This window comes from Camelus dromedarius, chromosome 9, assembly GCF_036321535.1.
Source record: "Camelus dromedarius isolate mCamDro1 chromosome 9, mCamDro1.pat, whole genome shotgun sequence".
NCBI classification, from domain to species: domain Eukaryota; kingdom Metazoa; phylum Chordata; class Mammalia; order Artiodactyla; family Camelidae; genus Camelus; species Camelus dromedarius.
Window position 1 is genome coordinate 30,982,097 of NC_087444.1, and position 23,618 is coordinate 31,005,714.

The following is a 23,618-nucleotide window of genomic DNA, read 5'->3' on the forward strand; positions in this document are numbered from 1 at the left end:
ATTTATATTAATTTCTGCTCTGTGCCAGCCATTATTGTAAGGGGTTAGGGCCGCAGCAGTGAACAACAGTAAAGTTCCTGCTTTCATGGAACTTAAACTCTTTAGGGGTGGGGGCAACTAAACATCCATATTATTTCTGGTAGTGATGCATACTAAGAAGAAAAATAGAGCAAGGTAAGGGGTCAAAGGTGCTATTAAAAAGAGGTGGATGGAGGTGGTGCTACTTTAAATATGTGGTCAAGGAAGATCTCTTCTAGTTGACATTTAAGTAGAGATCAGGACAGACATGGAGATCTGAGTGGAAGAGCGTGACGTGATCCAGACTAGAGGGCTACATTTTGAGGAACAGCAAAGGGATCTGGTATGGCTGGACAGGAGTTAGTAAAGGTCACTGAGGGGCCAGGTCTTGCAGGAACCTGTAAGCCAGGCAGAGGTTTTGAGATGTGAAGCCATTGGAAGGTTTCAAGTAGTGATTTTCAAAGATTGTTCTAGTTAGCAAATGGAGGGCAAGAGTGAAAGGGAGACACGTGGGCTGCGGAGAGGGGACAACTTAGCCTTGGGTGGTGTAAAACGATGGTGATGTTTACAAACCACTGGGCTTTGTCTGTGTTCCTGAAGTCAGCGGGATCTGCCAATGGGATGTGGGGTGTGAGAACAAGAATCGATTTCAAGGTTGGGGCCTGAACAACTGAAAAGTAAGAGTTGGCGTTGAGATGGAAAAAGCTGAGAAAGTGCAGGTTGGAAAAGGAAGGTTGAGTGTATGGTTTTGGACGTATTAAATTTGGCATGCCTTTTAGACATCGGGTGGGACTAGTAAGGATGTTGAATAGTGTGAGTCTAGAGTATTCTTGTTATTTTCAGCTCAATTTATCGGATAAGAAGGTGACAAGGGAATGGCTGAGGGCCTGTTACGATGGAGCCCCTGACACCAGGAGGCAGCTGGGGGAACCTTTTTTCCAGCGAGTCACACAACAAAGGACTTGGCTTTTGCACCTCAGCAAAACCTGCTAGCGTCTTGGTTTGAATGGTGCCAGTCTAGTTTCACAGAGCAGGTTTCTACTTCCACAGCTGGTAAAATGATCTAAGCACACGGAACGACCTAACTGGGAACTACTTCAGGGAGTGCTGAGCACATCACTCCTTGCTGCTATTGAAGCATCAGCCCCAAGAGCACTTGGCAGCAGTGGTGAGATGACCAGGTGGTATTTCAGAAGAGACACTTCAGAACTCATATCCTTCAGCAAGGTGGTGTCAACTAAAATGAACACAATCATCACCAAGGGAGAGGGTGTAGGGTCAGGATAAGAGACTGGACTTCAAGGCAACACTAGTGTCAGTGTGGACCCCTGGAAAAGGCAAACAAGGATTAATGAGGTTACTAAAGAGCTGTTTGGTAGGAGGCTGGAGGCAGAAGCCATCTGTCTGGCCTTGAGGCTGGGAATAGAAACTGAAGCAGAAGCAGACAACTAGTCTGTGGGGTATGGCAAGAAAAATGGCAAACAGGATGAAAGCTGGAAGGAAAATAGGATTATAAAGTCCTCATTACCTCCTTAACCAGTTCTACGCTCACAGTTTGGCTCGACACATCATTCTATTTGAATCTACCTTACCGGGTAGTCAGCTTCCCTGATCCCATTTCACCGGTACCTAAGCACAGCACGGGAAGTCGCTGGACTCTGAGCACTAGCACCAAGACTCCTGGGCCCGCCCACCGAAGGACTGCAAGGACCAGCGTGCACTGCTTGACCCTGGGGGCGGGGCCTGGGAGAGTCGTCTCTTTGTGACGTCACGTCCGCTACGCCGCGCGGGCTCTCCTCGCTCCTGTTGAGGGCGCGCGTCTTGGAGGTGGGAGGAAAGTGTTGGTGAAAGGGTGGGGTCGCGGGGCGGAGGGCGCTCGCTTGAGGGGGGCCTTGGGCCTCCTAGGTGAGGTGCCTTCGGTCTGACTCTCCCGAGCCCTTTCTGTGTGAGAAGAGGATGTGAGGGCCGTGCCTTCCCTGCCGCGCATTCCGTGGGAAAATACTGTTGCTTTCATGGAAATGCCAACATCCCCTGCGCGGAGAGCTCCTGCTGCGGGCGAGCGCGTGGCCTCGCGGCATCATCCCAGATAATTCAAAGGGACGCGCGAGCACGTTGTGTCTACTTCGCGGGGTTGGAGTCTCCCATAACCGGCCGAATAGGCCCCATCTCAGGCCCCTGGAGGGTGCTGAGAACGGGTCCAAAGGGAAGTAGGCTTCCCTTCCAACCCTGCTAAAGCCTTTTTTTCGCCTGGCAGCTGATCTGCCTTAACTTTTTTTTTTTTTTAAGGAAGTGGGTTCTTGAGCTTTTCGCAATTGTTAAAATATGCGGTCTTGTGGGCAGAGATGCTTGTTAAACTGAACTATTGTTTCATACGAAGAAGTTATTCAAGATCTAGGAGAGAGTGGATTTGAATTTTAGTGTATCCAGTGTAGCAAAATATTCAGCTGCTGGGCACGCTCATCCAGACTCAACTCGGTGAATGAAGCGATGATACAGTTTTGAACTGCTTCATCGTAGAGTCAGCGTTTCTTCTGGCAAGCTCTGTCTTCCTTGGCTATTACGGTTTGTGATATGTGCCTCTGGTTTAATTTCAGTTTGGTGCCAAAGTATCTGCCTTAAAGCATAATGCTTTGTGATTCCCACAGCCCCAAGAAATGAGAGGGAAATCCCTTCCAAACGAATTCTGGATTCTCCCATGCTTTCTTTTGCTCCAGAAGATGAAAGACTTAAGCTGGTTCTCTGACTTTAAAGTCGCAGTTTATGTCAGTTCCTGCCAGATTTCTGTTTAAATCACTATGGTCTGCTTTACCATGACCATTTATTGAAATAACAGGCCCGCACATCAGAACTGTTAAATGATAAACTGAGGCATATTCAAGTTTTTAAGAATTTGAGCAGAAATCAATTCCAGTCAGGCAGTACCAAAGCAGTAGTTAGGAACCCTCTGCAGACTGGAGCCAGGGTAAAGACTGATGTAGAGAAAGTGCAGAAGCAAGAAAGGAAATTACTTGATTGACTATAGCTTGAATCCTAGCTGGTTGTGGTTGGTTGTCCTTTTCGGTTTTGATTTTGTAACCTTGGGGCATCTACATGCTGAGATCTTGGTTTGTTTAAGTAGGCCACCACAGCATTAGAGACTCATCAATCTGATGACCTTGTTTAATTAATTTAACACAATGCAAGGGGCTCACTGTAGAAAAATCAGTTGTCTACTATATACATTGGGGCTCAATGGAACCTTTTTTTCTTTTTTTAACATGCTTGGCTTTGTGCATCACCATATGATCTCATTTTCTACTAAGAAGCTTTTCATACATTTGCATCCAAATGAGGTCATTGAGTGAGCATGGTTAGAGTCAAGAGTGGGAGAGTTTCTAGCAAAGTAGCCTACGCCTCTTTCAGGTCTGATCCGCTTAATGGTTTCTTATTCATGGTTTTTACATCTCCATTGCATTTCCACTACCTGCCAAAGAGCTCAAAGCAAATCAGTCAGGAAAATCAAATGTTCTTTTTTTGTAATATTAATCTCAGTTGACATTAATTATGCTTAACATTGTACCAGTTGCTTTTTATAAATATTGTTTAAGCCTTACGTTAACGCCAGTGGATTAAATACTACTGCCTCTGTTTTAACAGATGAAAAAACAGACACAGAGAGGTGAAGTGATCTATCCAATAATGCACGGTTAATATATAACAAAAACCAGGATTAGAATCTAGGAAGGGTAACTCCAAAACCCTCACTCTGAGGAGAACACTTGACTGGTGAGAAAACTCTAGGCTCTGTCACTTCCCCTCTGCATCATAAAATATCATAGGAAAAACTAAAATGTTGCCTTCTTGATGGGAGCATCAGTGGAGATTTACTAGAAGGAAGTAAAGAACCAATCAACTGTGAAGGAAAGAAGAGAAAAACAAAACATCTGAAAAAGAGCATAGAAAAGAAGAACCTTTTCCCCAGAAAGATAAACCTTGTATGGGGAGGGTCTGCCCCAAGCAAGCTGAGGTCTGCAGCATTTACTTGCTATTTCCAAATGAAAATTGGAGTAGCAAGGATACTTCCCTCTCATATGCTTTCATTTTGAGTAGTTAAGTTCAGATTCACTAAAATGAACCAGTATTAAATATCCAACTGTTTATTTTTTTAAGAGCAGCTTGAAGAAATAGGGTGTCTTCTGGGGTTATGAGATTTAAGACTTCTTTGATCTTTCATTAAAGGTGAAAAGAGGGCAGAGAAGTATTAGAAGATGACCCATAGAGTTCCAAGCAGAGAAACCTCAGTATAAACGTGCTTGGGCTGCGTTCGAAAGCCTCTTGAAGCACCAGTGCCGAGTTGTAGCATCTTGCATCAGTTCTCCTTTCTGCCCTTCTGATGGTTGTGGGTTTTGATCAGGGTCTCAGCCCCAGCTCGCACCATGTGGACCGCGGATGAGATTGCGCGGCTGTGTTACAAGCACTACGGGAGCAGGCTCCCCAAGCAAGGGAAGCCTGAGGCCAACCGCGAGTGGACGTTGCTCGCATCCGTGGTGAAGATACAACCTGCAGCTGGCCAGGCCTGCGACTTCCCTGATGGTGGAGTGCAAGGTGAGGCCTCTTCTCCCTGGACAGCACCGTCTCCCTGTCACGGATGGTAGAATTACACAGGGCTGTGCAGGGACTGGGGAGGCAGGCGGGGTAGGGAGATGGAGGGGTGAGCCGCAATGTTGGGCATGTTCTGCTGCTCACTGCCAAATAGCGCAGCCATACTTCTGGTGGCGGGAGACGGCCGTGCAGAAACCGCGGGCCTCAGTTTGGGTCAACCTTCTGAAGGAATGTGCAGAGTTATTAAGCCTGAGGACTAGGGACCATTCGGATTCTGAGACCTCACTTAATGGTTTGTTTTTCCCCCTCAGTGACAAAAGAAGTTGTTTCAATGGGAACAGGAACTAAATGCATAGGCCAGTCCAAAATGAGGAAGAGCGGTAAGCCTGGTGGGGTCGAAACAGGGCCTGTTAGGGAGCTTTGGAAACCGGCGTCCATGTTACCTGTTCCTTTCAGAGCAAAGGGGCCATATTCCTGAGGTGGCTGACCTTTGAGTTCCCACTGGCCGTTGCTCCAGGTGGAAGGACAGAACTCATTTAAAGAATGGAAATAAGCTCTGGAAGCAAAAGCCGTGCCAGGAACATCTTTCTGAGTGGGTTGAAAGTTGGCCAGTATTTTCATGCTCCAACCATAAGGTCCCTGGGCTTAGCTATTCCACATCAGATCTGAAGCCCCAGAAAGCAATCCTGAATTAAATGGAGATTTTGGTACCAGAAGGAATATGGAAATCCCTTAGAGCTCTGGCATCTTCACCTTCTGGATCTGCAAATGAATTCCTCCTCCAGCTTGCTTCCCTCATTCTCCTAGCCTTGCCTCCTGAATATGAGGAGACTGTTCCAGGACCACTACTGATTGAATTCAATGGAATTGCATCACCATAAGCACAGGCATGGTACCAGGATATGAAAGATCTGGAACTTTGTCCTTCAGATAAAGATTTCCCTATAAATCAGGAGTTCTCAGCTAGCAGAGATTTTTTTTTTTTTTTGCCACCCCCCCTCCCCAGGAGACAGGCAATGTCTGGAGATATTTTTGGTTTGTCAAAACTAGGGAGAGGGGAGTATGCTACTGGACTTGGTGAGTAGAGGCCAGGAATGCTACTAAACATCCTGCATCACACAGGACAGACTCCCAACAACAAAGAATTTTCCAACCTCTAATGTCAGTAGTGCTGAGTTGAGGAAATCCTGCTGTAAATGCTTGGCCATTAATTATTGTGATATTTACTAGCAGAGGTGTCCAGGGCTACATGGCCATCCTGGGTGCTGGGGAAACTGCTGTGTTCTGCTTCTAGGAACCAGGGCCTCTCCAGGTTCCCTATGTCTTCACTAGTGTCCTGTCTCTGCCACAGGAGACATCCTCAATGACAGCCATGCTGAGGTCATTGCCAGAAGGAGTTTCCAAAGGTAAAGCCACATTCTCAAAGAGTCTGATTTAGCCTGGGTGGGAGCCCCAGAATTTGCATTTCTAACAAGCTCCCAGGTAATGCTGATTATGTCAGCCTCTGAACTACACTTTGAATAGCACTGGTCTAGACAGTGGTTCTCATGCTTGAGTGTGCATCGGAATCACCTAGAGACTTTGTTAAAACCCAGATTGCTGGGCCCACCCCCAGAGGTTCTGATTCAGCAGGTCTGGGAGAAGCCTGAGAAGTTGCATTTCTAATAAATTCCAGCTGATGCTGATACTACTAGTTCAAGGACCACATTTTGAGAATCACTGGTCTAGATCATTCTCATAATTCCAAATCGCTTCCAGTCCCATTGGTCTGCAGTATCTCTTTATCTCTTAGTAATCACCTAGCCAGTCTTTCCCTTTACCACAGAGATTGGTTTGTTGTTCTGATAACATCCTGCACCCTATTAGGTACCTTCTCCATCAGCTTCGCTTGGCTGCCACCCTGAAGGAGGATAGCATATTTGTCCCAGGAACTCAGAGAGGACTGTGGAAACTCAGACCAGACCTCTTGTTTGTGTTTTTCTCCAGCCATACACCATGTAAGTAAATTCAAGCCTTTGGATTCATGTTACATTGTCTGCTTCCTTATTGTTGTCTTATCCACAGATATGTTTCTCAAAAAAAAACACTTTGGCAGAAATGTAGCTACAACCAGTGATAGTGCCTTTTTGTGAACAGCCCAGTGTGCCTAGTCGCTTCTCTACCAAGGAAACATGGGGAGAGCTTCACTCATACTATTCAGTTTTCAGTTCCCGATCAGGATTGGGAAGTTTAAAGCTGAAATCCCACAAGGCCTGAAATCAACAATAGGGCTTAGAAATCCAAAGCCCTGAGTACTATAATAATTTATCCCAGAACTCACTTCACTTGTTCATTCATTAAATAGGTATTTTCTACTACTTGTCAGGCAGGTATGACATACTAGGTATGTAGCAGTGAATAAGACTAGTCCCTTACTTACCCTTCAGTGTTTTAGGAAATGCAGACGGTCGTGATTAGTTTAGGTAAATTTTGATGGATTGTAAGGGGATGTTCAGGTGCTGTGGTTGCATTAGGCAAGAAGACCAGACCTGGCCTAGAGGCTCATTTCTGTTCTTTGTTTTTATGTCTTGAAAATGGAGAATACTTTCTACACTTTGTAGACAACAACTCAAGCGTGGTCATAAAATTTCCTCACCCTAAAAACTTTGAAATAAGGATGTAAGATTGTCCCCTGAGGATTAAACTTTAAAACTAACACACTCAATTAGAGCAGATAGGTGATCACTCTTAAGAGACAATCACTGAAGATCATAAATCAAAAATAGAATACAGCTTACAAAGAGCAGAAAAAATGACATACAGAAGGAGACAGGGCTCATTCATACTCTATTCTTAGAAGTGTTCTTGGACCAGGGTACCCAAGGACCAAAGGATGTTTCCTGACTCAGTGCTTCTCAAACTGTAATATGTATGTGAATCACCCAAGAATCTTGTTAAAAGGCAGATTCAAATTCAGTAGCTCTAAGGGTAGAGCACTTCTAACCAGTTCCCACATGTTGCCTATGGACCACACTTTGAGTAGCTGGGGCCTGGCTGACCTCAGTGGCAGGTGTAGCCTTCTTGGGGAGAGAGATATATCTGGGCATCACAGCTGGCCTGACCGCTTAGTCAAACTACATCAATCAGTGGCCCATAGGCTGGTCCATGGCCAGATGAAAAGAAGCAGGACTATCCGGTGAGTTTTTCAAAAAGCTAATTTCTTCCATTTAAAGGTTATGAAGTCTATACAGTTTTTTAAAATAATGGTAATTAGAATTTTTAAAGATGTTGCTTGATAGAATAAAAAGTTAACAATGCTATATTGATCTTAAAATCTGGAAATTTTACTGGTCTGGGAAATCAAAATCTGGGACCAATGATCTAACTCCGAGTCATGGGTGATATATACAGTGTGATGTCCACCCCTGGTTTGTCTGCAGGAAGAAAGAATGCTACCTAGAGAATGTGACTATCCTAGCTCCCTTGGCATTTATTCCCCATTACTAATTGATAAGTTGGTGCCTGGGTTAGCTACTTCAGACTCTTACTTGTGAGTTATATCTGCATGCGTCAGCCTCTTGAGTTCAGGCATCTTTCAAGATCAAGTCTCCAAATCTTTAGTGTGGGAGGTAGGCCCTGGTGAATTCTCCAAAGTCACTGTCACCTTGTGAGGTCTCTGGAAGCCTGCCAGCCAGCCTTTCTGGCAATACTTCCACTTCTGTCTTTCTTGCCTTTCCCACTCTTAGGTTATATAGACCACAGATGTATAATTTACACACTGTAGAAATCACCACACATTAGGTTAGAGTCTGAAGGAGTAGCTCCCTTTTCAAGGGGATGCTGTGATTTTTACTGACCTCTGGTTTTCTTTGATTCTCTGTAAACACAAAGTAGGTCAGAAATCTCTAAACCAGCAGGGAGAAACGTCAGTCTTTACTGTGAGGATATGCACATAAATCGCCAAGATGGGGAAATGGTGAGCATTATTTGCCAAACTTATTTAACCTTGAAATCAACCGTCCACTTTTGTTTCCCATGGCATCTTATGGGATAATATTCCACAAAATGCGCTTGGGAAACAGTGCTCATTCTAAACCAGGGGTTCTCAACTGAGGACAGTTTTGCTGCCCAGGGGACATTTGGCAACATCTGCAGACATTTTTGATGGTCAGACTCAGGGGTGCTATTGATATGTAGAGGGTAGAGATCAAGGAGGCTGCTAACCATCCTGTAATATACATGACAGCCCCCGGGCAAAGAATTATCTGGCCCAGAATGTCAGTGTGGAGGTTGAGACACCCTGGTCTAAATTAGTGTTTCCAAAACTTCTTGTGATAAGAATCACCTGGGATCTTTGTTAAACTATTCCATTTTCAAGACTCCTCCCCCTGAGAAATTCTAACTAACTGGGTCTTGGATGGGGTCTTCAGCAAGAGCCCCAGAGGAGTCTTATTAGGGAAGTTTGGTCAAGTGTTCTTACTCATTTGGGAGAATAGAATTAAGCTTTGTTTAAGGCAGTGGTTCTCAAACTTGAACTTGCATTAGAATCATCTAGACAGCTTGTTAAAACAGACTGCTGGGTACCACCTCCAGAGTTTCTGATTCACCAGGTCTACTGTGGTTTCCAAGAATTTGCATTTCTAACAAGTTCCTAAAGGGACTGTGATGTAGCTGGTCTGGGGACCTCACTGAGAACCACTGGTTTAAGGGATTTCTTCTCCTGCAGGTGGGGATGCCTCCATCATTCCAATGCTTGAGTTTGAAGATCAGCCTTGCTGTCCTGTCAGTAGAGATTGGGCTAATAACCCATCAGTAGAAGCCAGTGGTGACCTAGAAGCTCCTGAAGGTAAAAGGAAATGTGAAGATCCGGATAGTCCTGTGATCAAAAAGATAAGCCTTGAGCCCGGGACTTCTGACTGTGTGGCTCACCATCGGAGTTTTGGCAATCAGGAAGGTGACTCAAACCCACCAAAAGTCAACAGCTCTAATCTCACTGCAGAGGAACTGGCTACTGTTACTGGAATGGCCCCCGGTGGTGCCAAAGTGGTAGACGTTTATAGAACTGGAGCCAAGTGTGTGCCGGGAGAAGCTGGAGACTCAGGGAAGCCTGGTGCTGCGTATCACCAGGTGGGGCTGCTCCGAGTGAAGCCAGGCCGGGGAGACAGAACTTGCTCCATGTCCTGCAGTGACAAGTTGGCACGGTGGAACGTCCTGGGATGCCAGGGGGCACTGTTGATGCACTTCCTAGAAGAGCCCGTCTACCTGTCAGCTGTGGTCATTGGGAAGTGCCCGTACAGCCAGGAGGCCATGCAGAGAGCACTGACTGGGAGGTAGGAGGGCAGGGAGGGAGGGCTCAGCTGGAATAGTGTTTCAGAGAAGCAGTCTGAGAGTTTGTTCAAAGAGCCTTGGACATACATACATACATACATACAGATGTACAAAGAGTTAGGATTTGTCCTGAGGAAATAATGAAGAAAGTGCTCAAACATTTAACATTGTGTGTTCTCATTGAAAAACAAAACAAAACAAAAGGAAACCACTGAAATGGCCAGCAATAGATTGTGGCTTTTGTTACAACAAATACTGATGAATATTTAACATGGGAAGATGCTCATAGTGTTTAGAGAGCAATTTAGAAGATAAATAGAGTTCATTTTGGTCTTAAAGTATATACACAAGTAGAAAACAAAATTGTAGCTTCGAAGATATACACCAAGGTATTAATATGATAATGATATTATGGGTGGTGTTTTTTTCTTTCTGTTTTCTAATTTTTATGCACTGTACCTATATTGCTATCATAATGTTTAAAAACTCTCAATCATTAGTGTTAATTTTTAAAAAGATAGAAGACAAAGATGACCACTCAAGTGAGGTCTCCCTGAAGAAGGGCAGCCAAACCTGATTAATGCTGTAGTAACTGAGGGCAGGATGGAGTCGTGGCTGGGGAAAGCTGTGAGTCTTTGTCAAATGTACCACCCTGAGGCCAACTCTGGGAAGCAGCCCCAGGATATGACCCATTGATTCTACTGCCAGGTACATGCCTGGGAGAAACAAAGACATACATCCACATAAAACCTTTACAGGGATGTTCATAGCAGCATTAGTCATGATAGCCCCAGAGTGAAACAACCCAAATGTCCACCACCTGGCTAACTAATAAACAAAATGTGGCAGATCCATGCAGTGGAATATTACTCAGCCACAAGAAGGAATGGAGTGCTGATACCTGTCACAACACAGATAAACCCTGAAAAACCTATGCTCAGTGAAATAAGCTACATTTTGTGTGATTTCATGAAGTGAATTGTACAAAATAGGCAAATCCATAGAGACAGAAAGTAGATTCATGGGTGCCAGGGGCTGGAGAGGGGATGGGAAGTGACTGCCAACATGGGCAGCATTTCTTATTGGGGTGACGAAAATGTTGTAAATGTGGATTGTGGTGATCGTTGCACAATTCTCTGACTCTACTAAAAAAAATGAATTATGCACTTTAAATGGGTGAATTTTATGTTATATAAACTGTATACCAATAAAGAACTTAAGGGGGGAAAAGGCAACCCTAGGCTCTGTACCCAAGATGTTTTCTATGTTTTCTTGATTCTGAGACTTTAAGTTGCTATCTGTTCAGTTGTAGACCTACTTCATGTTGGCATCTAGTTTGGGTGAAATATTCAAGAGAGGAAAAAAAATAAAGCTTTTATATTAAAGGATCATCTTGGTTTCTGGCTTGTTTGAAGGATTCACTAGGAAGCAGATGCCAACAGGTTAATATTTCTGCTTATGGTTTTCAAATCTTTCAAAGCCAACATCTGGAATGGAGTTTGATGTTACTGAAGTCCTTGAGGAGTGGTGACTCAGTTCCTAGCTGTCACTTCAGAGTGATACAAGGGTTCTTCCTCCAAACATAAGGTTGATATGATCTAGATTCTATTTTGTCACAACCTCCAGTACCATACTCCCCATAAATAAATAAGCAAATAAATAAATCCACACACCTCCTAAGGCCTTTGCCTCCCACCAAAGACATGGGTGGTGATGTGGTCCACAGTCCTAGATACTCTCTTTCTCAAGGAGTGAGCCTAAACTGCGTGCATTTTCCCTCACATTTAGGTGTCAGAACGTCTCGGCTCTACCCAGAGGCTTTGGAGTTCAAGAAGTGAAAATACAGCAGTCAGATTTACTATTTGAACACAGCCGCTATGCAATGCAGGCAAAAAAGGCTGACAGCCCAGGCCGACTTGTTCCTTGTGGGGCAGGTAAGGGATTCAGGTTCCACTTACGCCCCAACCACAGAATGACCTCAGAGGGGCTGTACCCTCCCAGCCTGGGTAGGCAGTTTACCATCCAAGTGGTCAATAGTGTGGGCTCGAGAGACACCCACACTGGGTCAAGTTCATACTGTGTGTGACCCTGGGCAACTTGTCCCCTCTTGGCCTCAGTTTCTTCATCTTCAGAGAAGAGTAGCATTTCTTTATCAGGGTTATTACGAGGAATAAATGAGAAACTCTATTTCATGTGTTTACTGTGTGTTCAGCATATGGTAGACGCTCAGTGGTTGTTGCTATGATGAGGAGGAGGATGCATCAGGAACCGCTTTATACTGCTGTGTTCTGGAGGCCAGGCTTCAGAATGGCAGCCGCTGTCTCTGACGTGCCAGCCAGCTCTCATGGGTCTGCAGTGGTAGGGAAATATGTTTATTAAAACACCTCTGACCTTTACAGAAAACTGAACAGTTTTAACCCCAGAATCTTATCTTTTCACAGCCATCAGCTGGAGTGCAGTTCCTGAGCAGCCGTTGGATGTCACTGCCAATGGCTTTCCACAGGGAACAACAAAGAAAGGAATCGGACGCCTTCAGGCCAGGTACAGCATTTACTTTGTGTTTTCTTCTCATAGTTTTAGCTCTTATGTTTAGGTCTTTGATCCATCTTGAATTAATTTTTTATAAGGTGTGAGGTAGGGACACAACTTCATTCTTTTGCATGTGGATGTCCAGTTGTCTCTACATCATTTGTTGGAAAGACTATTCTTTTCCCTGGAAGATTTTGAAAAGAACACTTTCTTGGGCTTTGTTACTAGAGATTCTGGTTTAGTAAATAAAGGTTGGAACCCTAGAATTATTTATGAAGCTGCATAGTGATTAGACTGGCAAGAAGGGTGCCATAAAAACAAGACTTTGCATCCACAAATTGGCTTTTATTGAAATGTGGGGCCTGTGGTCTACTGGATGTGAGACTTGGGATTCCTCATTGTGTGTTTGGAGGTTCATCTGCCTTACTGATTCCTCCTTCGCTTATTGTTCGTCTTGCCCACTCTACTTTTCCCTCCCAACGAGGCGCGGGGGTCTGCAATAGCCTGAGGGTGGTCGGGTTGCAGGGGAGTGGCCTCTCCACCAAACACAATTCCTTCTCAGTCTGGATTGAGCTGCCACTGAGTGTATATCGTCTTTAAAGAAATATCTATTCAAGCTTCCACAATTTACAGTAGTTCTTTTCACTCTAAGTGGCTTTTCCATTTCTTTATTATGCTCTTACATAAAAAGTTGTATTGTAATTAAAGTTCACAGGTGGATTTGTTTCTTTTCTTTTTGACATGCTGATTTGCCTGCCTCAACAGAAACAATAACAACTTACATCTTTTTGACTTAAAAAAAAAAAGGTTTTGTTCTTCACAGACACTAACCATGGTTCAAATAGCCAGGATGGCAGACCTGACCTGTCTCTTGGTGGCCTAGGCTGTTGAATTGATTAAAATTTACAAAATTGTTGTGGGCAGAGACTTTTTGGCCAGTGTTTCCCCAAAGGCCTCCTGGGTTTGGGCCACTGTTTGCATCTCTCAGGGGACTAGCTGTTAGCCACAGGGCAGAATGTGTGAGCAGAGCAGTTCATGAGGGACAGGGGCCATGTTTCCTGCTGAGCTCTGCCTCTGCTGTCAGTGACAGGGTGGCAACAACTCATACTGGCCACACCCACCTGACTGTGGTTTTCAGTTTGCTGCTTCACTCAGGTCTAAATTTTCTTCTTTAATTGAATCCATACCCTCTTTTTTTTCTTTAAATCGAAGTATAGTTGATTCACAATGTTGTGTTAGTTTTTGGTATACAGCATAGTTGATTCAGTTGTACATATATTTATTATTTTTCATTATAGGTTATTACAAGATACTGAATATAGTTCCCTGTGCTATACAGTAGGACCTTGTTGTTTATCTATTTTGTATATAATAGTCTGTACCTGCTAATCGCAAGCTTCTAGTTTATCCCTGCCACCCTTTTTCCCTTTGGTAACCATCAGTTTGTTTTCTGTGTCTGTGAGTCTGTTTCTGTTTTATAAATAAGTTTGTTTGTATTATTTTTTAGATTCCATATATTAGTGATATCATATGATATTTGTCTTTCTCTGACTTAACTTCATTTAATAAGGTAATCTCTAGGTCCAACCATGTTGCTGCAAGTGGCATTATTTCATTCTTTTTTATGGCTGAGTAGTAGTCCATTGTATATGTATACCACATCTTCTTTATCCATTCATCTGTCAGTGGACATTTAGGTTGTTTCCTTATCTTGGCTATTATAAATACTGCTACTATGAACACTGGGGTGCATGTATCTTTTCAAATTAGAGTTTTCTCCAGATATATGCCCAGGAGTAGGATTGCTGGATCATATGGTAACTCTATTTTAAGTTTTTGGAGGAACTTTCATACTGTTTTCTACAGTGGCTGCGCCAAACTACATTCCTACCAACAGTGTAGGAGGGTTCCCTTTTCTCCACACCCTCTCCAGCATTTATTGTTTGTGGACTTTTTAATGATGGCCATTCTAACTGGTGTGAAGTGATACCTCATTATAGTTTTGTTTTGCATTTCTCTGATAATTAGCAGTGTTGAGCATCTTTTTGTGTTCCTATTGGGCCCAAAGCAATCTACAGAATTAATGTGATCTCTATCGAATTACCCATGACATTTTTCACAGTACTGGAGCAAATAATCCTAAAATTTATATGGAATCACAAAAGGCTCAGAATTGCCAAAGCAATACTGAGGGAAAAGAACAAAGCTGGAGCCATAGCCCTCCCAGTATTCAGACAATACTATAAAGCTGTAGTAATGAAAGTAGTGTGGTATTGGCATAAAAACAGACATATGGATCAATGGAACAGGACAGAGCTCAGAAATAAACCCACACATTTATGGTCAATTAATCTTTGGCAAAGGAGGCAAGAACATACAGTGGAGAAAAGACAGTCTCTCTCTGGCAAGTGATATTAGGAAAGCTGAACAGCAGCATGTAAATCAATGTAGTTAGAATACTCCCTCACACTATACACAAAAATAAACTCAAAATGACTTAAATATAAGACAGGACCCCCTAAAACGAAGAGAAGAGAACATAGGCAAAACATTCTCTGACATAAATTATAACAGTGTTTTCCTAGGTCAGTCTCCCAAAGCAATAGAAATAAAAGCAAAATTAAAACAAATGGGATCTAATCAAACTTATAAGCTTTTGCACAGCAAAGGAAACCATAAACAAAATGAAAAGACAACCTACGAACTAGGAGGAAATATTTGTAAATGATGCTACTGATGAAGGCTTAATTTCCAAAATATACAAACAGCTCATACAACTCAATAACAGAAAAACAAACAGCCAAGTCAAAAAATGGGCAGAAGATCTAAATAGACATTTCTCCAAAGAAAACATACAGATGGCCAGCCAATAGGCACATGAAAAGCTCTCTGGACCCCAATGTGTTAATAACTATAAAGTGAGGATATTGGTAGCTAATCTGAAGTCTCTGACATGTTGTGAACGTCTCTCCATTTAGAAGGCAGATTCCTTATGGGGAGGAAGTGAATGGTGGGAAGAGCAGAAGCTTTGCAGTTCTGTTACCGAACCAAACTTGGGTCTACTCACACATGCGCAGTAAAACCAATCAACTGACACGGGGTTATGGTGAAGGAAAGTACAGCATTTATTGCAGGGCACCAAGCAGGGAGAACTTGCGGCTCATGCTTAAAAGACCCAAACTCCCTGATGGCTTTCAGGGAAGGGGTTTTAAAGGCATTGTGAGGGAGGGAGCTACAGAGTATGTGAACAGCTCATGCACAGTTCTTGGATTGGTTGGCATCAAGGTGAAGTTTCAAGCATCATCAACCTTCTGTTTTCAGTTGGTCTAGGGTCTATGTGCTTATGGTGAGCAGTTTTCATCTGGTAGGTATCTACTTCTATAGAAACAATTTAGGAATGTTATCTGTATCTTTCAGCGAACTGGGAATTTGGTGATTCTGCTACATGGTTTATAGTCAAAATTATTGCCCATTTCCTGGCCCAACAGCTATCCTTTGTTTCTACATCTTCACATTTCCTTATCATTCACTCTTGAACCAGCCTTTGGAGATTCAAGGGAAGCCTGGGAGACTAAAGCAAAAGCCTTTTCCTTCAAAGGGCACAGACACAGGAGCTCGTATATGGTTTCAAACCCTCTTTTCTTTGATACTCCTCAGTCTTGTGGGGAACAGGTTCGGGGAAAGAAAGGGAGTAAAGTTTTGGATAGAGAGGTTAATCATAAACTCTGCAGACGAACTCAGTTTCAGCTCAAGAGACTGAAGTTTAATTCCCGGCTCCCTTTCCTCCCAGTTGTATGAACCTGAGCTAATTACTTTACCTCTCTAAGCCTCCCATTTCCCCAGCAATAAAGCAAGGGTAACTAAGAGTATTTATCACCCAGGAACGTTGTGAGAATTGAATGAGAGGGAGGACCTCTAACAAGGTGCAAGCCTTGCTGTAGACATCTTGTTAAGACAGATTTTTCTCCTTGGTCATCAAATGAAGCTGCATATTATATGTGAAAGGGTCAGAGTTATTTTCATTTTAAAGACCAACAACTGCTAGGGAGAGAATGGGTTTTCTCACTGCTCATTCCGGAGTGCTATCCTCGGACCACCTTTTTTAGAACTATCTGGAATATGAACTCATACTGGGATGTTACCATAGAAGGTATTATTTTATTTAAGTCCTTGCATTTATTACAAACAATGAGATAATAGCAGGAGTCAGATAAAGGACCCTCATTTTCAAGAAGCTTAATTTTACCCTTTGCCCTAAAGTGGCAAATCCTTTTAAATTCTCTTTGCTCTGAAGAAGCAAATTTTCTTTCCATCCCAGATGAGATACCAGAGCATCCTGGAGAGATCATTACATGGCTCATAGGACTACAAAAGAGAAGAGTAAGAGATTTGTGTGTCTCAGTATGTTAGAATAAAGATAGGGCTAGATTGAAATGTGAATATGAATTTTAAAATCTTTAAAAAATTATGTATGTATGTATAGCTTTCCTAGTTCTTTGTTTCACCAACCAGCAGTGTTAACCAAGTCATCAGGAAGAATCTAATATCTAAGAATGTAATCCTCACTACTAAAAGGAACCAGGGCTCATTGGAGCATAGCAGCTAGCATCCATGTTGTATTAGTTCTTGAACGTTGTATTAGTTGTCTGTTACTGTATTACAAATTCCTCTCCCCTCCTCAAAAAAAAAAAAAAAAAAAAAAAAACTCAACTCAGTGGCTTAATACAACAGTTAACATGTATTATTTCCCACAGTCCCTGTGGGTCAGGAATTTGGGAGGAGCTTAGCTGGATAATTCTGACCCAGGGGCTCATGAGGTTGCAATCCATTATGTCAGTCCTCGAAGGCTTGGCTGGAGCTGGAGGATCCAGTTTCAAAGTGGCTCACTCCTGTGGCTGCCAGGTCAGTGCTGGCTGTTGGCAAGAGGCTTCAGTTCCTCTCAACTTGAATCTCTCCATAAGGCTACAAGTATTTGTCTTCACAACATGGTGGCTCGTTCCTCCCCAAAGCAAGCAAGGCAGAGGCCACAGAGCCCTTTCGGACTAGTCTCAGAAGTCACACTCCATCTGCAATCTCCTTATGGTTTTTTGGATCAGCCCTATTCAGTGCATATCCACCCCGTATTCAGGGGATTGCATAGGGCATGAATTCCATGAGGCAAGAATCACCATCTTGAATGCTGGCTACCACAGATTCCATTTTAAGTAATTTCCTTTTATTTCATTTTCTGGTGACTGCTATTGCAATCAGTTTTTGTTATTTGTTTCTCTCTTGTAATTAATGGTTGTATCTAGCAGCTTAGCTAACTCATTTTAGTCTACTAATGTATCTGGAAATTCTTTTGAAATTTTTTAATGAAAACAATCTTTTGTAAACAGTGTTTCCTTTCCAAACCTTCATTCCTTTTTAAAGTTTTTTTTCTTAACCTACTGTGCTGATCACAACTAACAATAGCACAATCATCTGCAAAGAATGACTTTGGTTTTTGCTTTTCAATCTTTATTCCTTTCATTCCTTGTCTTACTGACCAGACGTTCTGTATAATGTTGGATAAAAGCAATGATACCAAGTATCCTGGTATTATTCCTGATTTTAAGGACATATATTGCCTGTAGATTTTCTTATAGATACTCTTTATGAATTTAAATACTATGTTTTCTAGCACTAGTTTGGTAAAAGATTTTAAATTATTCAATGGATGTTGAATTCTAACAAATACTTTCTTTGTATATATTTTCCTTATAATTTTATTACTGTTCTCCTGTCATCTGTTAATGAGTTCCATTAGTTTTTTGGTTGTAGCTTTTTTTTAAAAAAAAAATATATAGCAGCCTTATATTCCTTTGTGCCAGCAGTCACTCTAACGCAGTTAAGGCCCAGAGAGGGTGGCATGTTGGGGCTCAGGGTCCCCCTTTAAACAGTGATTCTTGCAATAGGCTAGGTCCCTGCCAGGTAAGAAAACTTTTTGGTAGACCATACAATTCCCTATTTCGTATATGTCAGTGACGGCCCCTGGGTCCGAGTACGATTTTCAAGGTTGGTTGGAGGGTATGGTATGTAAAGATGAGACTGTATGTTGTTGGCACACATAACACTTCTGCACTTCTTGATCAGCCCACGAATTGTGTATATGCGGGAAGGGAAGGAGGCACATACAGTATAGTCTGTCATGAACGGCCAAAACCAAGAAGGCCCAAGTAGCTGGTAAGGACTTCATACTGACTTTTTTCACTCTTTCAAACTGTGGCCACCGTAAAGCTTGATGTTAGAAGCAAAGGATTCACCTCCAAAGGCTCACAATGCCCAGGGGGAAAGCCTGGAGATTCTTCCTCAGGTGACTTGTCCAGATGGGCTTTATAACCACCGTTCACACAGGGAGCAGCACTCAAGTCTCTGAAACAAAGCCTTCCATTGCTTGTAAGCAGCATTACCCAAGGGGCCAGTGCTCTTGGAAGGAGGTAGCCAGACATGGCTGACAGGCATCCTGGGGATGAAAGTTAGTAATTCCCTCTGTCTTTACCCCATTTTTGCCTCTCACCTCGATAATTCACCACTGATGACATTTCTTAAAATGAAAATCATTTTTGTGCCTCAACATAATCAGACTCTCAGGTCTAGATTTTTCTTCTTGCCAAGTACAGGTGAAAATGGGGGCTCTGGGACATTCAGACCTAAAAAGATACTATGTGAATGCTTGTACATAGTAAATATTTAATAAATCCTCTTGGTCTTCTTTCTCTAAACAGATCCCGAATCAGCAAAATAGAACTCTTTAGATCATTCCAGAAGCTGCTGAGCAGTATTTCAGAGGACAAGTGGCCAGACTCCCTCAGGTGATACCATTGACCTATGTTTTTTTACGTTTAGGAAGACTTCTGGTTTAATCCTGGCTTTTGTGTGGTAGAAGGCTTTGGCAGGAGTGGTGGTTCAGTAGGCCAGTGGGTACTTCCTACTGACCACATGCTCTTCAATCCCTGCAGCCCCACCTTTAGGCACAAGTATGATCTCAGGTGTGGAAAGTGGGTAGTTTGGTGGTACAGAGTCACAGGAGCCTAAGGGTGGGATTGAGTCTGGCCCATTCCAGGCCCTCCTTTTATTCCACCTCCCAATGGAGAGCATTGTGGAAATGTGAGTGCTTGGGAAGCAATATATTCTGTTAGGAATGTCATTCTCTTCTCTTTTTCCATTGTTCACATCAGTGATTTGGAATTGCAGTTCCATGACTTAAATTACTTTCCACACAGGAATGTAGAGGGCTATAGAGCCACTTCGGGGGTGGGGGGGAGTTCAGACACTAACCCTGGGGTGTTAGTTACCCTCACAGGATAAGGACACAGTCCCCACAAACTGACCTTACTTCAGACACCAGCCACAAGCTGGGGGTGCCCCAAGCCACTCACAGTTCCAACCAACTGACTACAAACTTGGGGGTTCCTACTCCCTGCTCCAGTTCAATAATTTGCTAGAACAACTCACAGAATTCAGGAAAGCACCATCCTTATATTACCTTTTATTTTAAAGGATACAAATCAGGACCAGCTAAAAGAAGGGACACACAGGGCGTGGTCTGAGAGAGTTCCAAACCTGACATTTCGTTGTCCTCAGGATACATCACCCTCCCAGCACATCTCTGTCTGTCACCAGCCAGGAAGCTGACCAGAACTTTAGTGTCCAGAGCTTTTATTGGGGTTTCATCCATGAGCATGATTGATGGAATCGTTGGCCACATGATGTGATTGAGCTCAATCTCCACCTTCCACTTTTCCCCACCCCAAACTCTAATCTCATGGTTCGGCTTTCTGGCATGGCCAGTCTACCCTGAAACTGTCTAGGACCCACCATGAGTCACCTCATTAAGCTTAAACTTGGTGTGATCTGAGGGGTTCATCATGAATAACAAAGACGTCCTTATCACTTGGGAAATTCTAAGGATTTGAGGTTCCTGTCCAGGAACTGGCAACAAATGCCAGCCAGCTTCTTTCTTATATGACAGTGGGGAGGCGAATGAGTAGCTCAGCACTTCTGTCTGAAGAGGCTAGCCAGCTGTTATCACCAGCATGCATCTTGCAGTCAGTATTGATGCCCTCCAGTCATCCATGGTCAGTTTGCTTGTTTCTTGTCTGGAAAAATGAGTCAGACTGGAACTGGGTGGGTTTCCATATATTCTGTGTGTTTAAAACAGATCTGGACTTAGGACTTCGAAAGGATTATTGCAATATGAGAAGGGGCCTGTTACAACAGGAGGAGGAGGACTGATGCAATAGCAAGAGCACTGCAATCCTAAGATCTATAAGCCCCTCGAACAGCAGATGCAAAAGAGTTTTCTTTTATACAGAGAGGTAAGCAAGGTTAGGCAGAACTGAGAACGGGGAATGGGATGAGCAGGTGGTGTGATGAGACAGTTGAACAGGAAATGTCGGTTCTCAGGAGGGGCTGTTAAGAAGGGTTGTTACACATGCTGATGCTGGCTCAGGCCAAGAGTGGCTCAAAGTTCAAGGGTGTAGGGGAAGGAGAGAAGCATAATTAAAATTTGGTCAAATTAGCAGATAATTTGTCAAGATTTTGTCAGTGGGTACAAACAGTTCAGCTAATCGTTATGAGACAAAAACTGGGCATTTGGAAGGTCTGTGTCTGGCTTTGTCACAGGTAAACCAGGAGGCATCCGTGAGTCCGTCATGGGGAAGGGTGGTTGTCGCAGGTAAACCCAGGGGCGTTTGTAAGTCTATCTAAGTCAGAAGGAAGGGCAGCTCTTTGCAGTCAGCCATTTGCCAGAACATAGAAGGGTGGGAGGGAGATTTCATAACCATAGCTTTTTTTAGGAACTGAGGACTCAGGTAAAATTTAACATTGTCATGTGTGTAGCTCCCATCCATTAACCAACAGAAAGCTGTGGGAAATTGATCTAATAGCTAACATCAGTGTTTGCTACAATTAGCAGCTTTGCTCTGTGCTGAAGTGAGTGAAGAAACAACTTGGGTCTCCTCAGATCTTGGCAAAAAAGGGAAGAGTAGAAGCAGGATAAAACCTGAATCAATGAGACACGAGTCAGTCTCTTCAACTATAAGATGGCAAAGACAGAGCTCAGGGTCAGAGCTGGGTCAGGAAGAGGGCTCAGAGGAGCCTGACTCAAGTTTGTTCGAAAGAATCTTTGTCACAAGCAAATCTTAGAACTGGGTATGAGTATTACAGATAGTACTCAGCACACCAGCCGTTCTTCAGCAGTCAGAGACAGCCACGGGGTTTGGGAAGGAGTGCTGGCTGGCAGTACCAGGAGGAGAATATGGATAAGACGGAAAGTGCTTTGGGAAAATGCAACCAAGAAATTTCTAATGGCTAAATCCTAATGTTGAAAATTATAGATGTTTAGAAAACTTTAAACCAAAAAGAAGAAGACAGAGTTGTTCTTGTTTTATCTGATTTTACCAGGACCAAACAAAGCTAGCGTTCTGTTTATTCTTACCTGTTTTAATTCATATTGCTTTCTAGTGAATTCCCTACAAAGGAGATAAGAGTCATTCTAGGAGAGCATAACAAAACCCTCCTGTTCCTAAGTCTCTTGTAATACATCTGTCCAGCCAATTGCCTCGGTGTCTTGTTGGCCATGGTGGTAAGCTGTCCAGTAAGAACCTTGTGTGCTTGGTGGTGTGTGTGCATTAGGGTGCAGAGGCTCGAGACATACCAAGAGTACAAGGAGGCTGCATCTGCTTACCAGGAAGCCTGGAGCACACTCCGGAAGCAGGCGTTTGGATCTTGGATCAGAAATCCGGCAGATTATCATCAGTTTAAATGAGAAGAGAAAGTTCACAAAAAGCTTACTGGCAGCCCGGTATTTTCCATTCTTTCATACTCGACCACCTTCCTCTTTTATGCTGGACAAGCCTTAACTTTCCTTGTGGCTAATCAGGGGAAGAAGTCTTCCATCTACCAGAGCAATGTATCTATTCTGTGTCAGATAGATGGAATTCTGGAACATGGAACAATCTATACTTGATTGAAGTGGCTGTCTGCTAAAATAGCTTCTCACTAATGACCTTCGAATGTGTCCTGTGTTTTATGGCTTCTCTAAAATATGGAACAATAATCTGGAATGGGATGCTCTAAAAGTACCCTGCAGCAGCGCCATTCCATATGTTCCTGCATTGAGTCAGCAAGTATTGATTAGGCTGAGAAGTTTGAGTCTGCAAGTTTTGGCTCTTCGCCTGTCATACTGGACATGTGTTTTGTCCACCCAGACTTTCTCCCTTCAGAGAGCCACCCTTTCCTGCTCTATCCGTGTGAATTGGTAGAAGTGAACCTTATTCCCTGGCTCCAGGAATGTGAGCCAGACCTGAACAGTCCTGGAACTGTTGCCAGAGCTTTCAGGTAAGATTCTCTCTCCTCTTGTGTCAGGAGCTGTAAGTGCCATGCAGTCTCGGGGCTGCCAGTGGCTGCCTTTGCCTGCTGCAGAGAGACAGCCAGCTTGTGAATGAAAGCAGTGAAGAAGGAAACAGCCAAGAAAAATCAAAGCTCTCATGACCTTGTCTGGATGCCGGAAGCTAATGCCTACTCTGGACTTCAGTTATGTGAGATAAATTCCTGTTGTTCTGAGTAAGCCCATTTGACACCGTTTTCTATGATTTTCAATGGAAAGAGTTCTGTCTAAAAGGCCAAAAGTCCCTAAAGCAACTCAGCAACAAACCTAGCAACCAATCCTGTTTTCACTAACCTCTAATATTTAACTATCAACCTCTTTACTTCCTAATTTATTAACTGAAAATGGAAACTCTCTAAATTGGGATTATTCAAGATCCTTGTAGGTTCCTCAGCATTTTTTATAGCTTTAAATATTTTTTAATAACAGCTTTATTGAGATATAATTCTCATACCATAAAATTCACCCGTTTAAAGTATACAATTTAGTGGTTTTTAATATATCCACAAAGATGAGCAAACACCACCTCAATTTTAGAACATTTTTATTCTAAATTTGGTGGGGAGCGCTCTTTGACATAGTATAGTACCCATTAGCAGTCACTCCCCATTTCCCCTCAACCCCCTAACCCCAGAGCAAGCAGTCATCTACCTTATGTCTCTATGGATTTGCCTATTCTAAGTTTGTGTGTAAACATATGTTCTCAATTTTTTTTAATTACAGAAGCAATGCATAAGCTTTTCATAACAAGTTGTCCTTGAATTTTTTTCTG

General features: G+C 43.1%; 1 protein-coding gene across 5 annotated transcripts; it reads left to right on the plus strand.

Annotated features, from left to right (window-relative positions):
• Positions 1 to 1,784: 1,784 nt before the first annotated feature.
• ADAT1 (adenosine deaminase tRNA specific 1) lies at positions 1,785 to 23,026 on the plus strand. 5 transcript variants are annotated; one of them, XM_064488950.1, is made up of 10 exons: positions 1,785 to 1,845; positions 4,412 to 4,602; positions 4,911 to 4,979; positions 5,951 to 6,005; positions 6,466 to 6,596; positions 9,305 to 9,908; positions 11,695 to 11,840; positions 12,348 to 12,447; positions 19,182 to 19,268; positions 22,093 to 23,026. In XM_064488950.1, the coding sequence occupies exons 2-10, from the start codon at positions 4,434 to 4,436 to the stop codon at positions 22,223 to 22,225; spliced, it is 1,494 nt and encodes a 497-aa protein (XP_064345020.1). In that variant the 5' UTR covers positions 1,785 to 1,845; positions 4,412 to 4,433; the 3' UTR covers positions 22,226 to 23,026. The 5 variants fall into 5 exon arrangements, with proteins under 5 accessions (XP_064345020.1, XP_031313903.1, XP_064345019.1 ...); XM_031458043.2 differs by lacking the exon at positions 1,785 to 1,845 and having other exon boundaries at positions 1,864 to 4,602; positions 22,093 to 22,261; positions 22,825 to 23,026; XM_064488949.1 differs by lacking the exon at positions 1,785 to 1,845 and adding an exon at positions 1,864 to 2,580 and having other exon boundaries at positions 4,237 to 4,602.
• The last annotated feature ends 592 nt before the right edge of the window (positions 23,027 to 23,618 follow it).